Source organism: Thermobia domestica, chromosome 18 (assembly GCF_964235325.1).
Source record: "Thermobia domestica chromosome 18, izTheDome1.hap1.1, whole genome shotgun sequence".
In the NCBI taxonomy this organism is placed as follows: Eukaryota; Metazoa; Arthropoda; class Insecta; order Zygentoma; family Lepismatidae; genus Thermobia; species Thermobia domestica.
The window spans coordinates 18,141,287-18,159,777 of NC_137471.1; the positions used below are offsets into that span (position 1 = coordinate 18,141,287).

Consider the following 18,491-nt stretch of genomic DNA (forward strand, 5'->3'; position numbering starts at 1 on the left):
CAAATAAAGGCATCACTTGGAGGCATTACTTTCAGAATCACCCTCGTACTAAAATTTAACTAAAAATAATTTTGTACATCATTTTAAGTTAAGATTTTCATACTTGTATAGTACATACTGATATAAATAATAAAATTAGTTCTGTACATTACCGTATTGGAGTTTTATTACAGATGCCATCTTCATCCGGAGCACCTTAACGTTTCTAACTGCGTTTCTTGATTTTTACATGTATAATCTTTTAATGCCTTCAACAAATTCACAAACTTAATTCCTAAAAAAACTGACAAAACACAATGGATGTGGAAGCTTATAAAATATTACTATTCAAAACCTGCTTTTCATCTAATTAGAAACTTCAAGTTATTGTCCGGATGAAAATATCAGAAGACAAGTAATACATTGAAATGATAAGCCTATAACTCCAATACGCTAAGGTATAGGTAGTACTGTAATTTTCTTTTCATCTGTGTATCACTTACTAATTAACAATAATTGCTTTTGTGTGTGAAGCTACTAACCTGGGATTGCTCCAACATATCTTGGTACATAGACACTTCTTTTCTCGTTGCACTAAGACTACGTTCCATGTCTTTCAACCGCTGCGAAGTTTGTCGTAGCCTTTCCAAATAATCTCCACTTTTACTTCCCGTCTGCTCCAAATCAGGTAACTGAAAGTATGATAGCTTTAAGTTATTTTAAGCGTTTTGCTTTTCATAACAATTGCTATCTCTAGGAGCGTAGAATGAAAATATGTTTATGGAAAACAAAAATATGAGAAAGAATCAATAAGTAACGCATTACAATAGTTAGTAAACTGTGCTTTTCGATTTCATGCAATATTATACTTTTCTGGAATGTGACAATAGAAATGGAAGTAGTTTGAACTCGGCAGTTGTTCGATCAGGTGTACCTCTAGCGGCACACGCAAGAACTACTGAGCAAAGATGGTACATGTGTCACTGCCGTCTACTTCTGAAGAGAAGAGAGGTGTAGTTCGTTTTTTTCTGGGCAAAAGGGCAAACCCCGACTGAAATTCACAAGGAAATTATGTGTGTGTTTCGAGACGATTGTATGCACAACATCTTCTTTGAAGAGGGCTTTGTGAATGTTGCGGGTTTCCCATGTGCTGGGCGTCCAGCAAGAGCATCAAGCGAACCAAATGTCATGGCCACTGAAAAGGCTATTTGTAATGACTGGCGAATCCATCTTCTTACATACAGATTATCATCTTTTTTTGGCACGATAAACAAATTCTTGGCCTGCTGTATGCAGATAACTATACTCGCGAAAGATGAACTTCTATGAACATGCCATTTTGAAACTTGTGCCACGATGAGAGAAATGTGTTAGGGACTATGTTGAAAAGTAAGTTTAATATGAGTATTTACTTGATATATATTCTTGATGTGTTACCTATTATACCAGCTTCTACATAAATTATCCGCTACTTATTGATCCGCCCTCGTATTATAACTCAATTGTAAATCTTGATAGTACAGTACAGAAAGTTAAGCTATAAAACATCTAAATGAAAAGTAATATTTTTTTTTATTTTATTTATTTATTTTTATTATTATTATTTATATAAAAAACAACAGAGACCTATCCATGACCTAATACAGAAGTTGATTCTGTTATAACGAAACGTTAAACTCAATGCTGCGTACTACCAAACTCATGTCTGAGTGAAATGTACCAGCATGAAATCCCAGCATTGTACAGTCCGCAGCAAAAAATCTGCAACATGAGCATGCAAGTTTATTGTGAAACTGCGCCTAACAGCCAGGGCATTCAATATAACGTCTCACTGGCACAAATCACGCAGGAGAAACCTCGGCGTCCTCGCCTGGACACTTACTTTGGAGCAAAATACTTTGTCGTTTCGTAATTAACTTACATGCCCATGTTGCAGGTTTTTTGCTGCGGACTGTACACAAGACGTGAGCCAGAGTGAACTGCACTAAGATAAGGCATCTAACCACACGGCGAAACATCGCTGGAATTATATCGCCGTAAGGAACAGGAAACTGAATTTCGACAATTACGTTCTCTGACACCCTTGTCAAGAGCTCAGATGCCAGCTCAATGGATATTGTGCTTTCGGACTCCTTAAGCGGCGCCTTTCCCATTGATGAGTCCGCATCGTCTCCGGCCTGTAGAAAGCCCGTAAAGAGAAGTGGAATGCAATATCCATGGTCCAACCGCAACGCAGTCTCCTGCAATGGAAACTTCGATGTCGAGCAATAGTCAATGGAGGTGGTCTAAATATCGAACATAAATGGTGGCGGAAACACGGCATTTACTAGATCAGAGGCATATTCAAGTTTGGCTCAATATAACTGAATCAAACTTTGTATAACTACACTATTACTCACCGCAAAAAATATGCAGCAGAATTTTCTTCTACATGCAACAGTTAGCGCTTTCGGAAGATGCAACTTCATTCTTCAGTCTGTGGTAGACTTCAAAAAGGATTAAAAAAAAAAAAAAAGGTTAAAAAAATGGTTAAAAGGTTAGGATATGTAAAAAGCAATTCTTCTGTCAAACATTAAAATTTTTTTTTCCTTTCTTTCTAAATGGAGAGAAAACAGTCAACAGTAGTGTACAATGTCAATGAGTTTCTATTCCCGTGTGTTTTAATGTTTGACAGAAGATTAGTTTTTTTACATATCCTAACCTTTTAACCATTTTTTTTAAACCTTCCTTCATGGATTTTATCCTTTTTGAAGTCTACCTTAGGCTGAAGAAGGAAGCTGCATCTTCCGAAAGCGCTACCTGTTGCACGTAGAAGAAAATTCTGTTACATGTTTTTTTGCGGTGAGTAATAGCCTTTCCGCTTTTTCTCATAGTATAGAATGCTTTTAGTCTGCAAAACAGTCTCAGGGCCCTTATAGTTTAATGAAATTATTAATACATTCCCTTTACATTTATAATTTTAAAAAATCCCCATGTCTATTTTCATATGAGTCATCCAGTTATACAACGGCTCTTGTCCATTTACTGCAAATCCCAAAAGAAAATGTAAGATCTGCATGTTTTGTTTAATTGGGAATACTTCAGTGTGTTCATGTGAAAAACTTGAACATCCTCGAATATTTCCAGTTCTACAAAACGCATCGACCCTACAGTTTTTCTTGGTTTTCTAAGATTTGATGTAAATGGACAAGAGGCGTTTTGGAACTAGACAACTCATATAACGGTATGTCTTTTATCCCAATCAAAAGATCTTCACAAAAACGGATTGAAGTTCTTTCTGCAATCATCGATTCAATCATTTTCTGATGATTCACGTTCCTTTAACTCATTTAAGACAATCTCACACTAGGACGAGTCTGGTGAAGCTATTAACAGACGAAAATCATATTCACAAAGAAATTAAATGTCGACTAAAAGCAGGGAATTCATGTTATTATTCGGTTCAAAATCTCTTGTCATCGCGAATTCTGTCGAGGAAATTTGAAGCTTAAAATATACAAAAATATCATAATTCCTGTTGTTCTGTATGGTTGCGAAACATGGTCACTTACTCTGAGGGGAGAACGTAGACTGAAAGTATTTGAGAACAAGATCCTGAGACGAATATTCGGACCCAAGAGGAACGGGAATGGGGAATGGCGGAAACTTCATAACGATGAACTACATAATTTATACGGTTCATCAAACATTGTTAGGGTCATCACGTCTAGGAGGCTTAGGTGGGCGGGTCAAGTAGCTAGAATGGAAGAAAGTAGAAACGCTTTCAAAGTCTTGACTGGAAGACCAATCGGAAAACGATCATTAGGAAGACCTTGGCGCAGATGGGAGGACAATATTAAGATGGATCTCGCAGAGATTGGAATACAAAGTAGAAACTGGATGCAGTTAGCTAAGGATAGAAGTCAGTGGAGAGCTTTTATGAACGCGGCATTGAACCTCCGGGTTCCATAGGCCATAGAGTTAGTTAGTTAGTTAGTTCTGGTGAAGCTATGCGATGTGTTACCGATGGAGATATCAAACACATTTCGTAATGATTTAGCGTCTTTTAAATTTCAAAGGACACTGAGATAACAAACATTTTATTCAACTGTTTAATATGTATCATAAAGAGTTTATAAGTAAAAAGTTAACGTACTTCCTTGAGAAGCCGCTGCAGAGCTTCGACGTCACTATCAGAAGACATCGACTTGGGGCTTCCTGCCTCGTGGTCGAATGCAGGAGGGCTTCCCCCACCATCTGGGGAAGATGACGGAGTGGGTGATGTGGCTGTAGTTTCTGCAGATCCTGGCAGAGGAGCGGTTACGCTGCTGTCTTCAGAGCGAGTTCCTTCAGGTGATGACGTAACTGGAACATCTCCACGACCGCGGCTCGGCTGCTCCATTTGCTTGCGTTGTTCTTCTCGTTCTCTGTCCGCCTAGACAAAATAACAAATATTAATATCACTATTAAAATTTCGAATAAAACATTTTAAAAATAAATATGTAAGATAGAAAGAGGCCAACAATAAGAATTATCCGTTATATGTCGGATGGGTTCAATGTTACCTGACCCAGCAGGCGTAGGCTAATGGGTATCAATCCTTTGCGATCGGAAGGTCCTACTAGCGGGGCATTATGACTGTTTTTTATCAGGATTTTCTTCATTTTCACCAGGCGAATGACGGGATGGTACTTTCAAAGACGAGACGCCTTTGATAAATTCCCATTGTTTCTGTTATTGCTGAACTAATGATTTGTGTAAACTGGTCTTGAAGGCTGAAGACTGTATCTGGAACTTCTCAAGTAATACTCTTCCTAATAATCACGCATATCCAAGTTCCACATTTCCTTCCTAACACATTTACTGTTCTTTTATTTCATAGATTACTAATGAAATCTTTGGTAAAACAATATTTTAAGAATGAGTTACTACTTTCAACCTATTTCCTCATTTTTTTTAAACCCTCATAATGCCACACACCTAAAAGACTGGGAGAAACATATTCCATCTTCATTTAACGGAACTGAAAGCATTTATTTTTCCACTTCTCTATTGTGAGTGAAGATAAAAAACAGGAAGACAAGCCTTGTTTACATTCTTATTTTATTTTAAAGATTTACCTTCACACTTCCTAATGATAGATCTTTGTGAATAGTAATCTGCTATATTTCAAAGGGAGGATGATGTTATCACCATATATCATCGACACCACAAACTAGGCTAGCTTAATCAACAGATTTTTAGGCAGCCCTAAACGTTCTCTTCGATATACAGTTGGCGATTTATCACAAATATTTGTTCTCAAGAAATATGGAAGTGAATGTTAAAAATAAACAAGCGATCTTCACATTAAATATAAGGTACTTTAAAAAATGTATACATTAGAAAATAACCATAATCGTAAGCAAAATACCTCCTCACAAGCTCCTATATAATACTGTAATACCCACCTGCAATGACTGCCTGATCAACTGAGCAACCTCGCTGTTCTGTGGGTCCTTCTCACGGCCAATCAGGAATCGAACAAGACCTGAAGTGTTGCGAAGAACAGATGCTGCGTATGCCTGCGTAACACCAACTAATGACTTCCCATCAACCTCAATAATTTGATCGTTGACCTGAAATCACAAGGTAACACATCACAGTTGGCATATCGATATCCTGGAAAGATATATCAACAATACTGCTATTAATTCAGTGCTATCAACAACACTGAAATTTTCTCCAGACTTATAATGAAATTGCCTTTCATTTTCCATGACCTTAAAAATTCCTTGACTGGTAGACACCCTGAATAAGTAGATTTAACCTTTCGGCGCTACGTTTATCTTATACCGTTAAATGATAATATTTCGTAAGAAAACAACTTTATTTCAGGTATTTTACTGGTTTTCAATCCTTAAAACTTTATTATTTCGTTGCAATATACGGGAAGAGAGAACTTAAAGAGAATACAAACAGATAATTCGGAATTATTCTTTATTATTAAAAAAAAAAAAAAAAAAAAAAAAAAAAAAAAAAAAAAACGAAGAAGCACCAGGACGGTATACATAACGAAATATTACAGATTATATATATATTTTTTTTCCTGAAGTTATAACACTGATACGGATCTTGAGTCATAAGTATTCCATCAGTATCTACGCCACAGTGCAAGAGCTGATGTTATCAAAGTGAGTGTGTGTGAAACGGCACTGTCGATCCCAAGATCCTACCACATGTCAGGTGCGTGAAAGTTTGTGTGTGACGATATGAGTTAAATTCTAGCGTAGCCAAGGTAGTGGGAATCATACTGCTCGCAATTGTGTAACAAAGCTTGACAGAAAACTGTGAACGCGATGAGTTTAAAAAGTTGAGTGAGAAGCACCAAAAGAAACGGATGGGTTTCGAGTCACAAAGAGAAGAAGGAAGCATTTCTGTATTACACTGTGACGGGCGATAAAACATGAGGTAACAATCGCTTCAATGACGGCATAGCCATTGAACCTCAACCCAAAACTTCAAGAGGAGCACGCAGCAGATTTTTATGATGTGAGGATCCAGAAAGTTAGTGTCACAATTAAACAAGTGTCTGGATACTAGTGGGAATTATATAGACAAATAAGTACGTCATATGTCATGTATTCTTAAGACATATTATTGTGAAGCTAAGAAGCTGGTACACGTGAACAACACGCTATGTATTATTATTATTATTATACTCGGATCAAAATCAGTACAAATTAACAGTACAAAACGAAGTGAAAATTTGTGTTAAGAAAGGAAGTTACATCACGGCTTTATCAAGGTCACAGAGAGAGGCGCCAATCATAAACGTCGTATTGCAGTTACTAGTGGAAGTTTTCTGTACAAAGGCAGCAGCGCAAATCTGTCTTCAACACTGGGGAAGAGGGGGGGGGGCGTTCCCATAATCTTTTTTTCTTTCTTTCTGTTTTTCTTAAGTGATGTTTAAAATATTTATGAAGTTGAAAAACAATGCTGTGGAGGATCAGTGGAGCAGAGTTGTCTTCAACATTGGGAGGCGGGCAGATTTAAGGCTTATACTGGGGGACATCAATTTCATCTCACTTTCCTTTGTGGCAATCGGGCACAAATTATCACACTTCTTTCCCCCCCTCCCAAAAAAATTAAATTGGATCATTGGGGGCAGGGCAGGCCCCCCAGTTCCAAGATTGGAGGGCACATGTTCCCCTCATCCCCTTTGGGATTTGCGCCAGTGCAGAAAGGGACAACAACATTACAATGTTGCCACCTTGTAAGCTATGTTCACAAGTGTTTATCAACGGAAGTGGAAGGAGCACAGCGGGCACCTCAACTGAATACTCACGATAGGACAACACGTGCTCCTTCAAATGTCAGTTTCTTAGAAGTTATTCCGCCCGCTGAACATTATATGTTACAAGCTCTTAGTGTTTACATTTAACCACCCCAAACGCCATTATTCAAGAATTAGTTGTACACAATATTGTGTTGATTTAAATCATTGAAGCGCAGGTAGCGATATCTATTAGCGTGATGCACAGACTGAAACGTTGCTATTTATTATTAGTATTAGTAACGAGTGAACATTCAGAATAACAGAAGAAATCATGTTAGCTAATAATTAAGATTCTCTGTGAAAATCAAGTCCATCCAATTACCTGTATCCTTCCATCGTGAGACGCTGCACCACCATCTGTGATAGTTTTAACAAAAATGCCAAGCTTTTCGAGTCCAGCATCAGCTCCAACACCCATTCCAATGATGCTTAAGCCAAGGCCCTCGGAACCTTTGGTCAATTCAACAGGGAACACGTTCATCTTCTCCACACGTTTCTCTAGCTCATACTCCGCAGACGCAGCCACCGGGTCTACATCTTCATTACGGCGGTCATACTCGGACACTGAATACGTGCTGTACACCTGTTGATAAAGAAGATAAAAAGTTCTTATTTGAATATATGAGAACAAAACACATGAGCTGAAGAAGTCCGCATTTTGTCCGAAACTACCTCAACTTCACACAACTTTGAGACTCTGGGTCGTTCACAGGAGTCAAAATAAAAGTTACTTAGGTAATAATTAGAGTCCGGATATTCAGGTACTACAAACATAGCTATGAGAAACTTATAATTCAAGAAACAGCACAAACATCTAACTTTTACTTTCATTTTCTATTCAAACAGAATTCCAACATTGATCACTACAGACTGGATGTTCAGGCACTACAAACATGGAAAATACGCACTTATAATCTAGAACAGGGCGCAAAATTTCCGGTCGCCATTGGCGACTAGTGTTTAGTAGGAATGGTTTCTACCTAAACTCAGAGGACTGCGCAGTTTCTGTTTCGCACGAATATAACTGTCACTGAGTGTGAAAAAAAACACGGAATGTGAAGTCTTCACAGCTTTGTAATTCGCCCCTCCTTTCCCACTCTCAATCGAAATGGTTTGATTCCTGGCGCGTCAACGCGAGAGATCGTTTTCCCCGCTGTTTTGAAGTTAGAAAGCTAGGGAGACAGCCCAACACCTTGAATAAATCAACCAATCACGTCACGATGTCAGTGATAAATAAATAAATAAATAAATAAATAAATAAATAAATAAATAAATAACAAAATAAATAAAAACCTAAAATATTTACACAATAGATATAGAACCCGAAACCGCTCGCACGAAAGAAGAGTGTTTTAGCGACTACACTACGCTCGGCGAACTATATTCGATCGTGCCATCAAGAATAAAGAACCTGCAAGCTGACGCATAATTTTTTGCATGATAATGTTCAACTACACGTCGGAAAAAGAGAATACTGACACACTTCTGTTTTGACGGAACGATCTTGCCCAACTTGTATACAACCCTGACCTATTGCCTTGTGACTTTCTCATTTTTAGTCCATTAAAAACAAAGTTTACATCCCATGGTTATCTACCTCCAGTAGGTTAAAGGAGGCAGATCATTGATGAAAGGGAATGACTGTGAAAGAACTGACGGAATGAGAATATGTGAGAAAACGGGAGAACTCCGGGAAAACCCACGGATAAGATGCTGTCCACCATTAACTCACATGGACTGGGAACAAATCAGGGACTCCTCGCATAAGATGAACACCACCACTGACTCAGTGTCCCCCCCCCCCCAAAAAAAAAAAAACCGTACAGATGAAGTATTCCAACTCATGGTTTCCACGATAGCTACAGTCATTCTTCAGGAAAAACAGAGACGCGTTGTCATACACGAATCAATCGTGGTGGATAGTACGTGTATCACAGACTGGTGTCTGAGTTTAGTTAAATGTGAGTTTAACGTTCCGTGAAGCATCGAGGCTATATGAGACGTGGACCTACTGATTAACATGGAATCCGAACCAATGAGCTCTCGATGGGAATCAGACTGCTGTCTGATAACCCGCATAACTTTTCCACTATGTACATTCTACATGGACAATAAATTTCGTAATGAACTACGTGTGCAAATTTCATTCAAGCAAACAAATTACATTTAATACACAAAACTGAGAATTTACAAATTAATCACAATTCTCTTCACATCTACTATGAAACACATACCTTTATCGGATCTAAACTGAATTTTACTTTGCAATTCAGCTTCACTGGGATTGGGTAATCTAAATCATCCTCATCGTCGTCTGACTCTGGTAATCCAGGAACTTCCATCCAAAAATGCCCATCTTCCAAGTAATGAACGCCATTTTCAACAAATGCCTGCAACAAGTATAAATTTCACATTGAAAACTGTGATTTTTTACATTTCTTGGAAGACAAATCTCCATGTAATACTTCATTCAACAACGATACAACTTGTACTGAATTTTCAATTTAAGTATTTCTAAGGTTTTTTATTTATTTATTTTTTAACTTACTTTTCATAATTGATATTCAAGTAACATTTTCACAAACATTGTACTACATGGCAGATATCAATTGTAAGATGAGCACAGACAGCGAAATTTCTTCACTAGCCAGATCGAAAAAAAAATCTTGTGAATAAATGGTAGAAATTCCCAACAATTAAAAATAACGGACGGGTGCTTAGATATAAAATATTTACTTCCTTGTGTTAGGAACAGTACAAGTCATATATTTACAAGAAAAACAGAAGATATTACACACACACACACACTCACACCAATAAGAGTTCCATTCCAATATATTTCTAAAAAATGCATGAAAAAGACAAGTCCAAATTCACATCATTTAATAATTCCATTTAAATTGCTCTCAAACTGTTATTTAAAAAAATAAATCGCCTGACCAATGCCTTTCAGCCAAATTCCATTTAATTTCTGTGATTTAATGAATATCACATCTGCTCCATGTAATCATTCCTATTTTGGACATTTTCGCAAATTCGTGAGTAGCGAAATTTCGCTGTCTCTTGATCACTGATATTTTAACATTACATGAGCACAATTACATTATATTGTATTTCTAACTAATTGGTTTATATTAGCTTTCCTATCTAAACAACTTGAACTAGAAAAACAAATCACTGAAGCAACGTTTATTAAAAAATTATAACTGTGTAACAGTTTCGCCAACTAACTGAACATATTTGCTTCGTCAGACACTGTTGCATCTAAATATAACAGGATCCCGAAAAATGGTTCTGAACGTTAATTGGCTGATCAAAACGGATTCAGCCAATCATAACAAAAGTTGACAAAAATGAAACTAAACACCACAGATCCATTTCCCTCTCTGGTCTAGCAGAGAACTGAGCTACAAATTAAGTCTTTCCAGTAACTTGCCCGTTGTTGGTCAATTTTAAGTTCTGTATTCCAATTTATAACACAGCTTTTCTCTTTTTTTAATCAATCTGGCTTCCTTCCAATTTCCTATTAACGTCCTTTGTTCTCATCCTAATACTTCAACCTCACACCAATTATGTTCCGTGTCCCTCAAGTGTTTAAAAATCACGTTTCCTGCTCTTTCTAATTGGTCTAACGAGCAGTTGTAATATTTGTAATATTAGAATTTTTAGAAAAGTTTTAAGATACTGCTTCAGTTAATTCCAAAGAAAATGAGACGGATTTCTAAAAATGTAGCAAATAAGGAGAAACACAATTAATTACTTTAAAGAGATGTCTGATGAAGACAATGTTATGTTGTTGAAACTGTAATACTTCATTTTGGTATTAATAAATAAGCGTGTTCAGCTCTGATAAGAAAGTGTTACTTATTTATTTAAAGAAATTTCAGCTTTTCCCAAATTCCATGAAAGTACAGGGTGTTTCAAAAGTCCCTTGACATAGGGTAACTGTTATTATCAGAGTTACAGCAAAATGTAAGAGGGGAAACAGTCTCTAAATACGATGTTTTCAGAATTTTTTAAATCGGGAGGTGGATAAATTTTGTAAGAGTATAGCGAATGGAAGCATGTTTGAAACGGAGGCTGGCTATCTACACGTTAGTGTAAAGACATAACTTCATTCACTTATGTTGTGGGTCCAGGTAAATGGCAATGTGAATTTTCATTTAACATTGAGCGCATGAAGAGTGTACATCCCAAACGACTCGTCCGATTTAAAAAAAATAATAAAAAAAAAAAAAAACTTCACTTTAGATTGAAAACATAATATTTACAGACGGTTTTCTCTCTTACATTTTGTTGTAACTCCTATAATAACAGAGTTACCTTATGTCAGGAAACTTTTCAGACACCCTGTATTTTTACATATACACGTATTTAAAGATATGACATAATAAAGATTTGGAGGAGGGAACATTATAGCTCCAATTCTCTAACCTCCATTATTTTCATTATTATTTTTTTTTTTTCATATTATTGATACTAAATGTACTGTACACAAATTACGTGGTGCAAAATGTTAAAACGAAGGTAAATGAAACAAATACCGGTAATACCTAAGGAGCACTACATAAAAGGTACTAACAGTAATGACTGTTTATTCACTTAATGTTGTAAAATTATTACAATAATAATTTTCTTACAAATTCGTTAAGTGAGAAAAAAGGTTTAAAAAACTGAATAACAATACTACGTAATGCAATTACTTAAACTGGCTGCTTCAGACTTGCTTATTCCCTTCATTGCACTCTCGCGTTTGAATCATCAGCTTATCTCTACAAATAAGCAAAACAGAAAAATATTTCATTTCCTATGCAAAAATCCGCAATTTTCCTTAATTTCCAGGTTAAGTACCACTTTCCCTGATTTTTCATATCACTTCGTTGTCCCTGACTTTTCCCTGATTTCTAGATTTGGAAGAAGCCTGGTAATACTATGGTGTATTGATACGCTAATGTTATTGAAACTTGTAAAATAATAATAATAATAATAATAATAATAATAATAATAATAATAATAATAATAATAATAATAATAATAATAATAATAATAATAATAATAATAATAATTTTTTCTCTCTCTCTCTCTCTCTCTAAAAAGAGAGAGAGAAAAAAAGAAAGAAAAAGAAAGAAGAGAGAGAGAGAGAGAGAAAAAAAAATTATGATGATGATGATGTAAGTTAAGATGTTACTTACAGAATGATTATATATGGATAGAACAGCAGTTCACCAGTGGTTATTGATAGTATACGTAGTAACTATTATTAAAGTTAGTATTTTGAAGACTATAACAACTGAGGAAATGTTTAAACATATTTACCTCTTTCGTCGGCCTTCCAATACAGGAATAATTTTCAGGTACAACTTCTGGTTCTTCCGTTTCGTTTAGACTACTCATGGACCCAAGAAGTCCAGACTCAGATCCTGATCTGGAGCCTATTTGACTGGAATAGGAATCTTCCATTGTGAACGTAACGTCTCTTTCCCTGCAAACAATAATGATCAGAAAATTATCAAGTCCGAAAGAGTAAGTCAGACATTTACACAAACAAGAAAGAGCATAAGTAATAACAATATTTAATTACAGTTGATGCCAATTGGAAAGACACTGTCTGATTGGTTAATATGGGACAGTTGTTACAAAATCGTCGTCCACGAAGTTTCCGTTCCGTCGATTTGTGGGTCTGGGGTGAAAGTAAATTGCGGGGCCAATGATGGAGAAATACATACCCAGCATTAATAAATTATTTTGCACCAAATTTGACTTTTCATAACAAATGATGATATTAAATGCTTTAAAAGAAATAATAATAATAATAATAATAATAATAATAATAATAATAATAATAATAATAATAATAATAATAATAATAATAATATATAAATATATATACAATAGAGTCCCTAAAACTCGGCACTCGATAACCCGGTGGAGAACTCGGTCACACACTAGTTTCTGCAAAGTCGGCTAGTTAATTTTCATTACAGACAGCTTTATGCCTTCATAAAATATTTTTCTGAGGTCTGTCTTATCAGGTAAATTATTGTACAGTGTGTATTCATTAATTTTCATTTTAATGTATAGCAAAAGCTGTATGCCTTCGTAAAGTATGTACTTTTCCTTCGTTTGAGGATAATTGGGCAGTTTATTCTCTATAGACACCAATATATACAAGCACAGTACTGTATTTTCTGAGGAAACACTCGTGCTTATTCTTTTTTAGCCCTGTTCTCGATAACACGGCATTTTCACAAACTCGTAAACTCTTCGGTTTACATTAGGCTGAGTTTTCGGAATTCTACTGTATTTAGTTTCACCCCGCAATTAATGCCATTAAGGAGACAGATGATTAATAAAAGTGTGAACGATAGTGAAGTTCAATTTTTTTTGCTCTCATCAGGAATCGAATCTGGGACCATATGCATCAAAAGCACAAGAGCTAGCTACTAGGCTAGTGAGAAGGGCTAATAATAACGTATTAATAAACTTAATAGAACGTACTCTTACAATACAACATAATATTTGGTATCTGTTAATCATCATTAACGACCTTTTACTTGGTTGAAATCAGTTCTAATTAGAGCAACAAGCAGGCTTTAAAGTAGTAGCTTATTGTCTGCATTTTTCATTGAAAAAATGAAATGAAATCTTTAAGTTTAACGTCCCACGGTTATGCCGGTTAGGCTAAAGGAGACGGTGATAATGAGAAAAATGAGTGAAATGGTGGAATGAAGAAAGTGGGAGGAAACGGGAGAACCCCAAGAAAACCCATGAGCACGGTGTTTGTCCACCACAAAGTCCACACGGCGCGAGCTGGGATCCAACCAGGGACCCCAAGCACCGGAGGTGAACGCTCTACCACTGAGCCACCGCACCCCCATGCATTTTTCATTGAAATTAATACTTAGATTAACTAATTATTTAAGCTGATTATTACTAGCACTAGTAAGCCTACAAAGTGTTTAATTATGTAAAGAATTTCCACAAAATTGGTTCAATTGTTACCATTATCACAACTGCAGTTCGCGATAATGGTATATAGTCGTAAAAATTTTACAAAATGACGATTCACCAACTCTAATACCGTGAACTCTGATATCGTGAAGCATTAATTAGAAACAGTGAACTCGTTTCTTTTGAATACCACTAGCTCTGAAACTTCTTGTACAAAATAAAAGACAAATTCTGTCCAAAGCATATACTATTTAATAAATCAATAATTCGTTACAGTTTCGAAGTCGTTCATTAAAATAACACAGGTGTGCCAATTAAAAGGTTAAGGTTCAAGTGAAAGTTGTATAATTGAAAGTTGCAAATATGTAATCAATTAAAAATTGTTAAAAATGAAAGGATGGATCGTAGATATGACCTCCTCTCATTTTCTGAGATATATAGGCTGTAGTCGTAGAGATTGTGTTTTATTATGTGTCTGATCAAGGCAAAGATACTTTGCCGAAACTGTAATGATTTATTTATTTACTTATTTATTAAACTGTACGAGTATATGCTTTGGTCAGAATATGTAGTTTCTTTTCCTAAAGAACTTAAATTTCTGTCTATGTCCTGGCCTTATACAGTAGATTTTTGAAAATTTCAAAATTTCAATCGCAATATCTTTCTTCCTTCTCCCCCAACCTGGCTTGTTTTCTTGTTGCCACTTGACATGCACTATAGCACGTCAGCTTTTGCCAAATATGTTTGCTTTCTTTCTTCTTCGCACGTAACATAAACAGATGAAACAGGAAGAACACTTATCGTAATGTCTACCTTCTTCCCTAGTGTCATACGCATTGATGACTACAAGTAACAACTCACAAACTGGAAAAGTTTTGAGTGGCTACTGTGTTTGGCACCTGAAGATGAAATATTTGTTGCATAAATTTGATTTTTTAATTTTTTTTTTATTTTTATTTTTTTTTACTTCCCAAATTATTGAATATTAATAATGTAAACGTAAACGAAGACGAGGACAGCTCAGAAAGTCATGGTACTTCACTTGTGGAAGGAACTCTCTCTAGTAAAATAAATAATGTTCTGAATATGTTAATCACTCTCAAAAACACGCTTTCAAATCAATTTCGCCGATATACCATTGTAGGAAAACTGCGCTGCAATACTATTTGCATAATATAACGTGGTCCTACTGGTTAAGGTTACTTTTTGGTCAATCTCAGGTTAATCCATAATCATTCATCAGAGACAGGAAAGTAGTAGAAATAGCAGTAACAAAATATAAGTTAGAAAAGGATGAAAGTGAAGAAGAGGTAACATCATTTTGAAAGTTATGCAACCACTTCTTCCACTTTCACATGTCATCAAACGATGAGAACAGCCATTAGCAATTAGTTATTACTACTGGGTTCAACGCAGCTGAAAATAATATGGAGTGACGCATGATCAAATAATAATAATAAAACTAATTAACTAACTCTATGGCCTATGGAACCCGCAGGTTCAATGCTGTGTTCACAAAAACTCTCCATTGACTTCTATCCTTAGCCAACTGGATCCAGTTTCTACTTTGTATTCCTATTTCTGTGAGATCCATCTTAATATTGTCCTCCCATCTGCACCTAGGTCTTCCTAATAGTTGTTTCCCGATTGGATTTCCAGTTAAAACTTTGAAAGCGTTCCTACTTTCTTCCATTCTGGCTACATGACTTCCCCACCTGAGCCTCTTAGACTCGATGACTCTAACAACGTTTGGTAAATGATATAAATTATGTAGTTCCTCGTTATGAAGTTTCTACCATTCCCGTTTCTCTTAGGTTTGAATATTCGTCTTAGAATCTTGTTCTCAAACACTTTCAGTCTGCGTTCCTCCCTGAGAGTAAGTGACCATGTTCCACAACCATACAGCACAACAGGCATGATTATCGTTTTATATTGTAAGGATCCCAACATTACAGCATGAGCACATGTTTACAGATGACACGTCCTATTGCTTATAAACAAGCAGATGATACACAGACCAAGAAGACATGAAGATCAACACGATGGGAATCGAAAGAGGACGAGCCACCTGAAGAAGGCCTATAAAAGTCGAGCCAAAGAAGGAGGTATCAGTTGACCACTTATCGCTCGCTAACCCTTAATAAGCTCTGGAGGTCACACTGGACGAAGGGGCTCTACCTTTTCTAAAATCCCTGGAGGCTCCCTTGAGGCAAACGGTATTCCTCAACAAAAACCATACCTCGCGAGGCTGCCATGAGCCGAGGAGGTTACCTAAGGACTATAGCCTGAAGTCACTACAAGACACCCCGGTGGTTGCCATGAGCGAAGGGGTTCCCGTATAAAACATTACTTCCTTCACCTTTGGTCATAAGGAAGATACATTAACTTTGTAGACACAAGGACTATTTTGTATTTTTGTAAAATAAATAAGTGAAAGGCTAGAATCCCGGACTATCATTGTCTCTACCTACACAAGTTATTACAATACATTTAAAGCTTCAAATTCCTCGACAGGATTCGCGATGACAAAAGGTTTTGAACTGAATAATAACACGAATTCCCTGCTTTTAGTCGACATTTAATTTCTTCGTAAATAATAATAATAATAATAAAAAGCGGATTTAAATTGGAACTCCATAACTCATTGGGAAATATTGTGTATGTGAAGAGAGAGACTAACTGTAAACATGTGTCGGTCATTGCAAATGACAACTCCCATCAGTTGGTTGGTGGTGTGGGTTCTTCTTCCCTTCACCTTTAAATACTTTCCCACGTCACAAATTAACCCCAATTACCAGCAAGTAAACTTCTTCACTACGAACAGTGAATACAATCGCACATTATGTGACTACACATACGCTTTGGAACTGAATTCCTTAACAATATAAAGCACTTCGCAGACAGACTAATAAATTATTATTATTATTAGAGGACTAAATATAGAGTGGCCCAAAAGTAGGTATACAGTCCAGTATTAATCGGTCATGACATTTTATATCAATTACTTATATTGTTATCCATACAGGTATTAACTTAGTTTCTTCCTTATCTTTTCTTAATTTATTTTTACTTATATCTTAAGTTCGGAACAAACCAAAGCAAATGAATTCATTATCTTAATAAGTTAAAATGCCATACTTGATCGATGCTGATCTGTATACCTACTTTTGGGCCACCCGTGAAGTGGAATACTTTGAGACACGCTCACCTGTAATCAGACACTGTTTCATGAATGGTTGATTCACTTTGGGTGACTGATTCCTCATTGACTGACGCTGTATCTGCCATCCAATCGGTCTTCCTTTCCGTGTCCTGAGTCGGCGACAACAGTCGGGTCACTTCCTGAGCCTCTTCGTCAGACAAAAGAGCTTCTTGACTGAAGAAGGCAACGAAAATATTTATTAACACATCATAATAGGCATGATTCTTACAAATATTGCATACAAATGCAGCGACTCTAATCAGGCAACGATAAATAAATTTGTTTTTATACGAAAGCAAGTAATAACTCTTAGAGAGGTATATAAAAAAAACGTAATAGTACCATAAGAAGACTGCCAATTTACTTATGACAACTGAAATTTGCAACATTTCTATACAAGAAATTAGAGAAAATATTGTTTTACGTCTTACGATAATGTTTCGTAGATTATTATGACACATGCTAATATTCTGTGATTATCCAGATATATACAGGGTGAACCTGAAAGATGTGTACATACTCCGGGAGATGATTCGTGATTTCAAAAGAAGACTAAAAGTCCTCTTGCATATTGTCGAATTCCACGTCGCGTAGGCTATACACATCTTTCTTTTCCGTTCCAATTGTCAGGATTCGAGTTTCGATTCCAAGTTGGCACTCCCTGTCACTCTTACATGACACGGAATTTGACATATACAAGAGGATTTGTGTGTGTGTGTGTTTCTTCTTTTCATGTCACGAATCACCTACCGGAATTTGTGCACATCTTTCAGATTCACCCTGTATATACGAACAAATGAACCAGGTGGAAGTTATAATGGACAAAAGTAGTTATAATGTGATAATTATAATTATTATTGCCCATCACCAGGGCTACAAGTAAATTCTTTCCTGGTTTAGTGTTTCTCATAAAGTATGATGGACCAAATGTGAAGAGATATTCTGCCGAGAGAGGAGAGGTTTGTCCCACTCCGGAATGAGCAGATTGCACAAGTTATCTGTTCTGGTACGACATGTAATATCTTAGCCGTAATCTGAGATAGACGGGGCCATGACTTGAGC

At 36.2% G+C, this 18,491-nt stretch overlaps 1 protein-coding gene across 15 annotated transcripts in view; it reads right to left on the minus strand.

The window, feature by feature from the left end:
- The window catches only part of Spn (protein phosphatase 1 regulatory subunit spinophilin), a 304,267-nt gene that overhangs the window by 81,713 nt on the left and 204,063 nt on the right, over positions 1-18,491 (minus strand). For all 15 annotated transcript variants that reach the window (XM_081746431.1, XM_081746430.1, XM_081746429.1 and 12 more), the window contains 7 exons: positions 17,436-17,603; positions 12,593-12,758; positions 9,511-9,666; positions 7,599-7,859; positions 5,409-5,576; positions 4,115-4,393; positions 522-671 (listed from right to left, as the gene is read on the minus strand). In XM_081746431.1, coding sequence (XP_081602557.1) covers positions 522-671; positions 4,115-4,393; positions 5,409-5,576; positions 7,599-7,859; positions 9,511-9,666; positions 12,593-12,758; positions 17,436-17,603 — 1,348 coding nt within the window. The remainder of the gene's footprint in view (positions 1-521; positions 672-4,114; positions 4,394-5,408; positions 5,577-7,598; positions 7,860-9,510; positions 9,667-12,592; positions 12,759-17,435; positions 17,604-18,491) is intronic.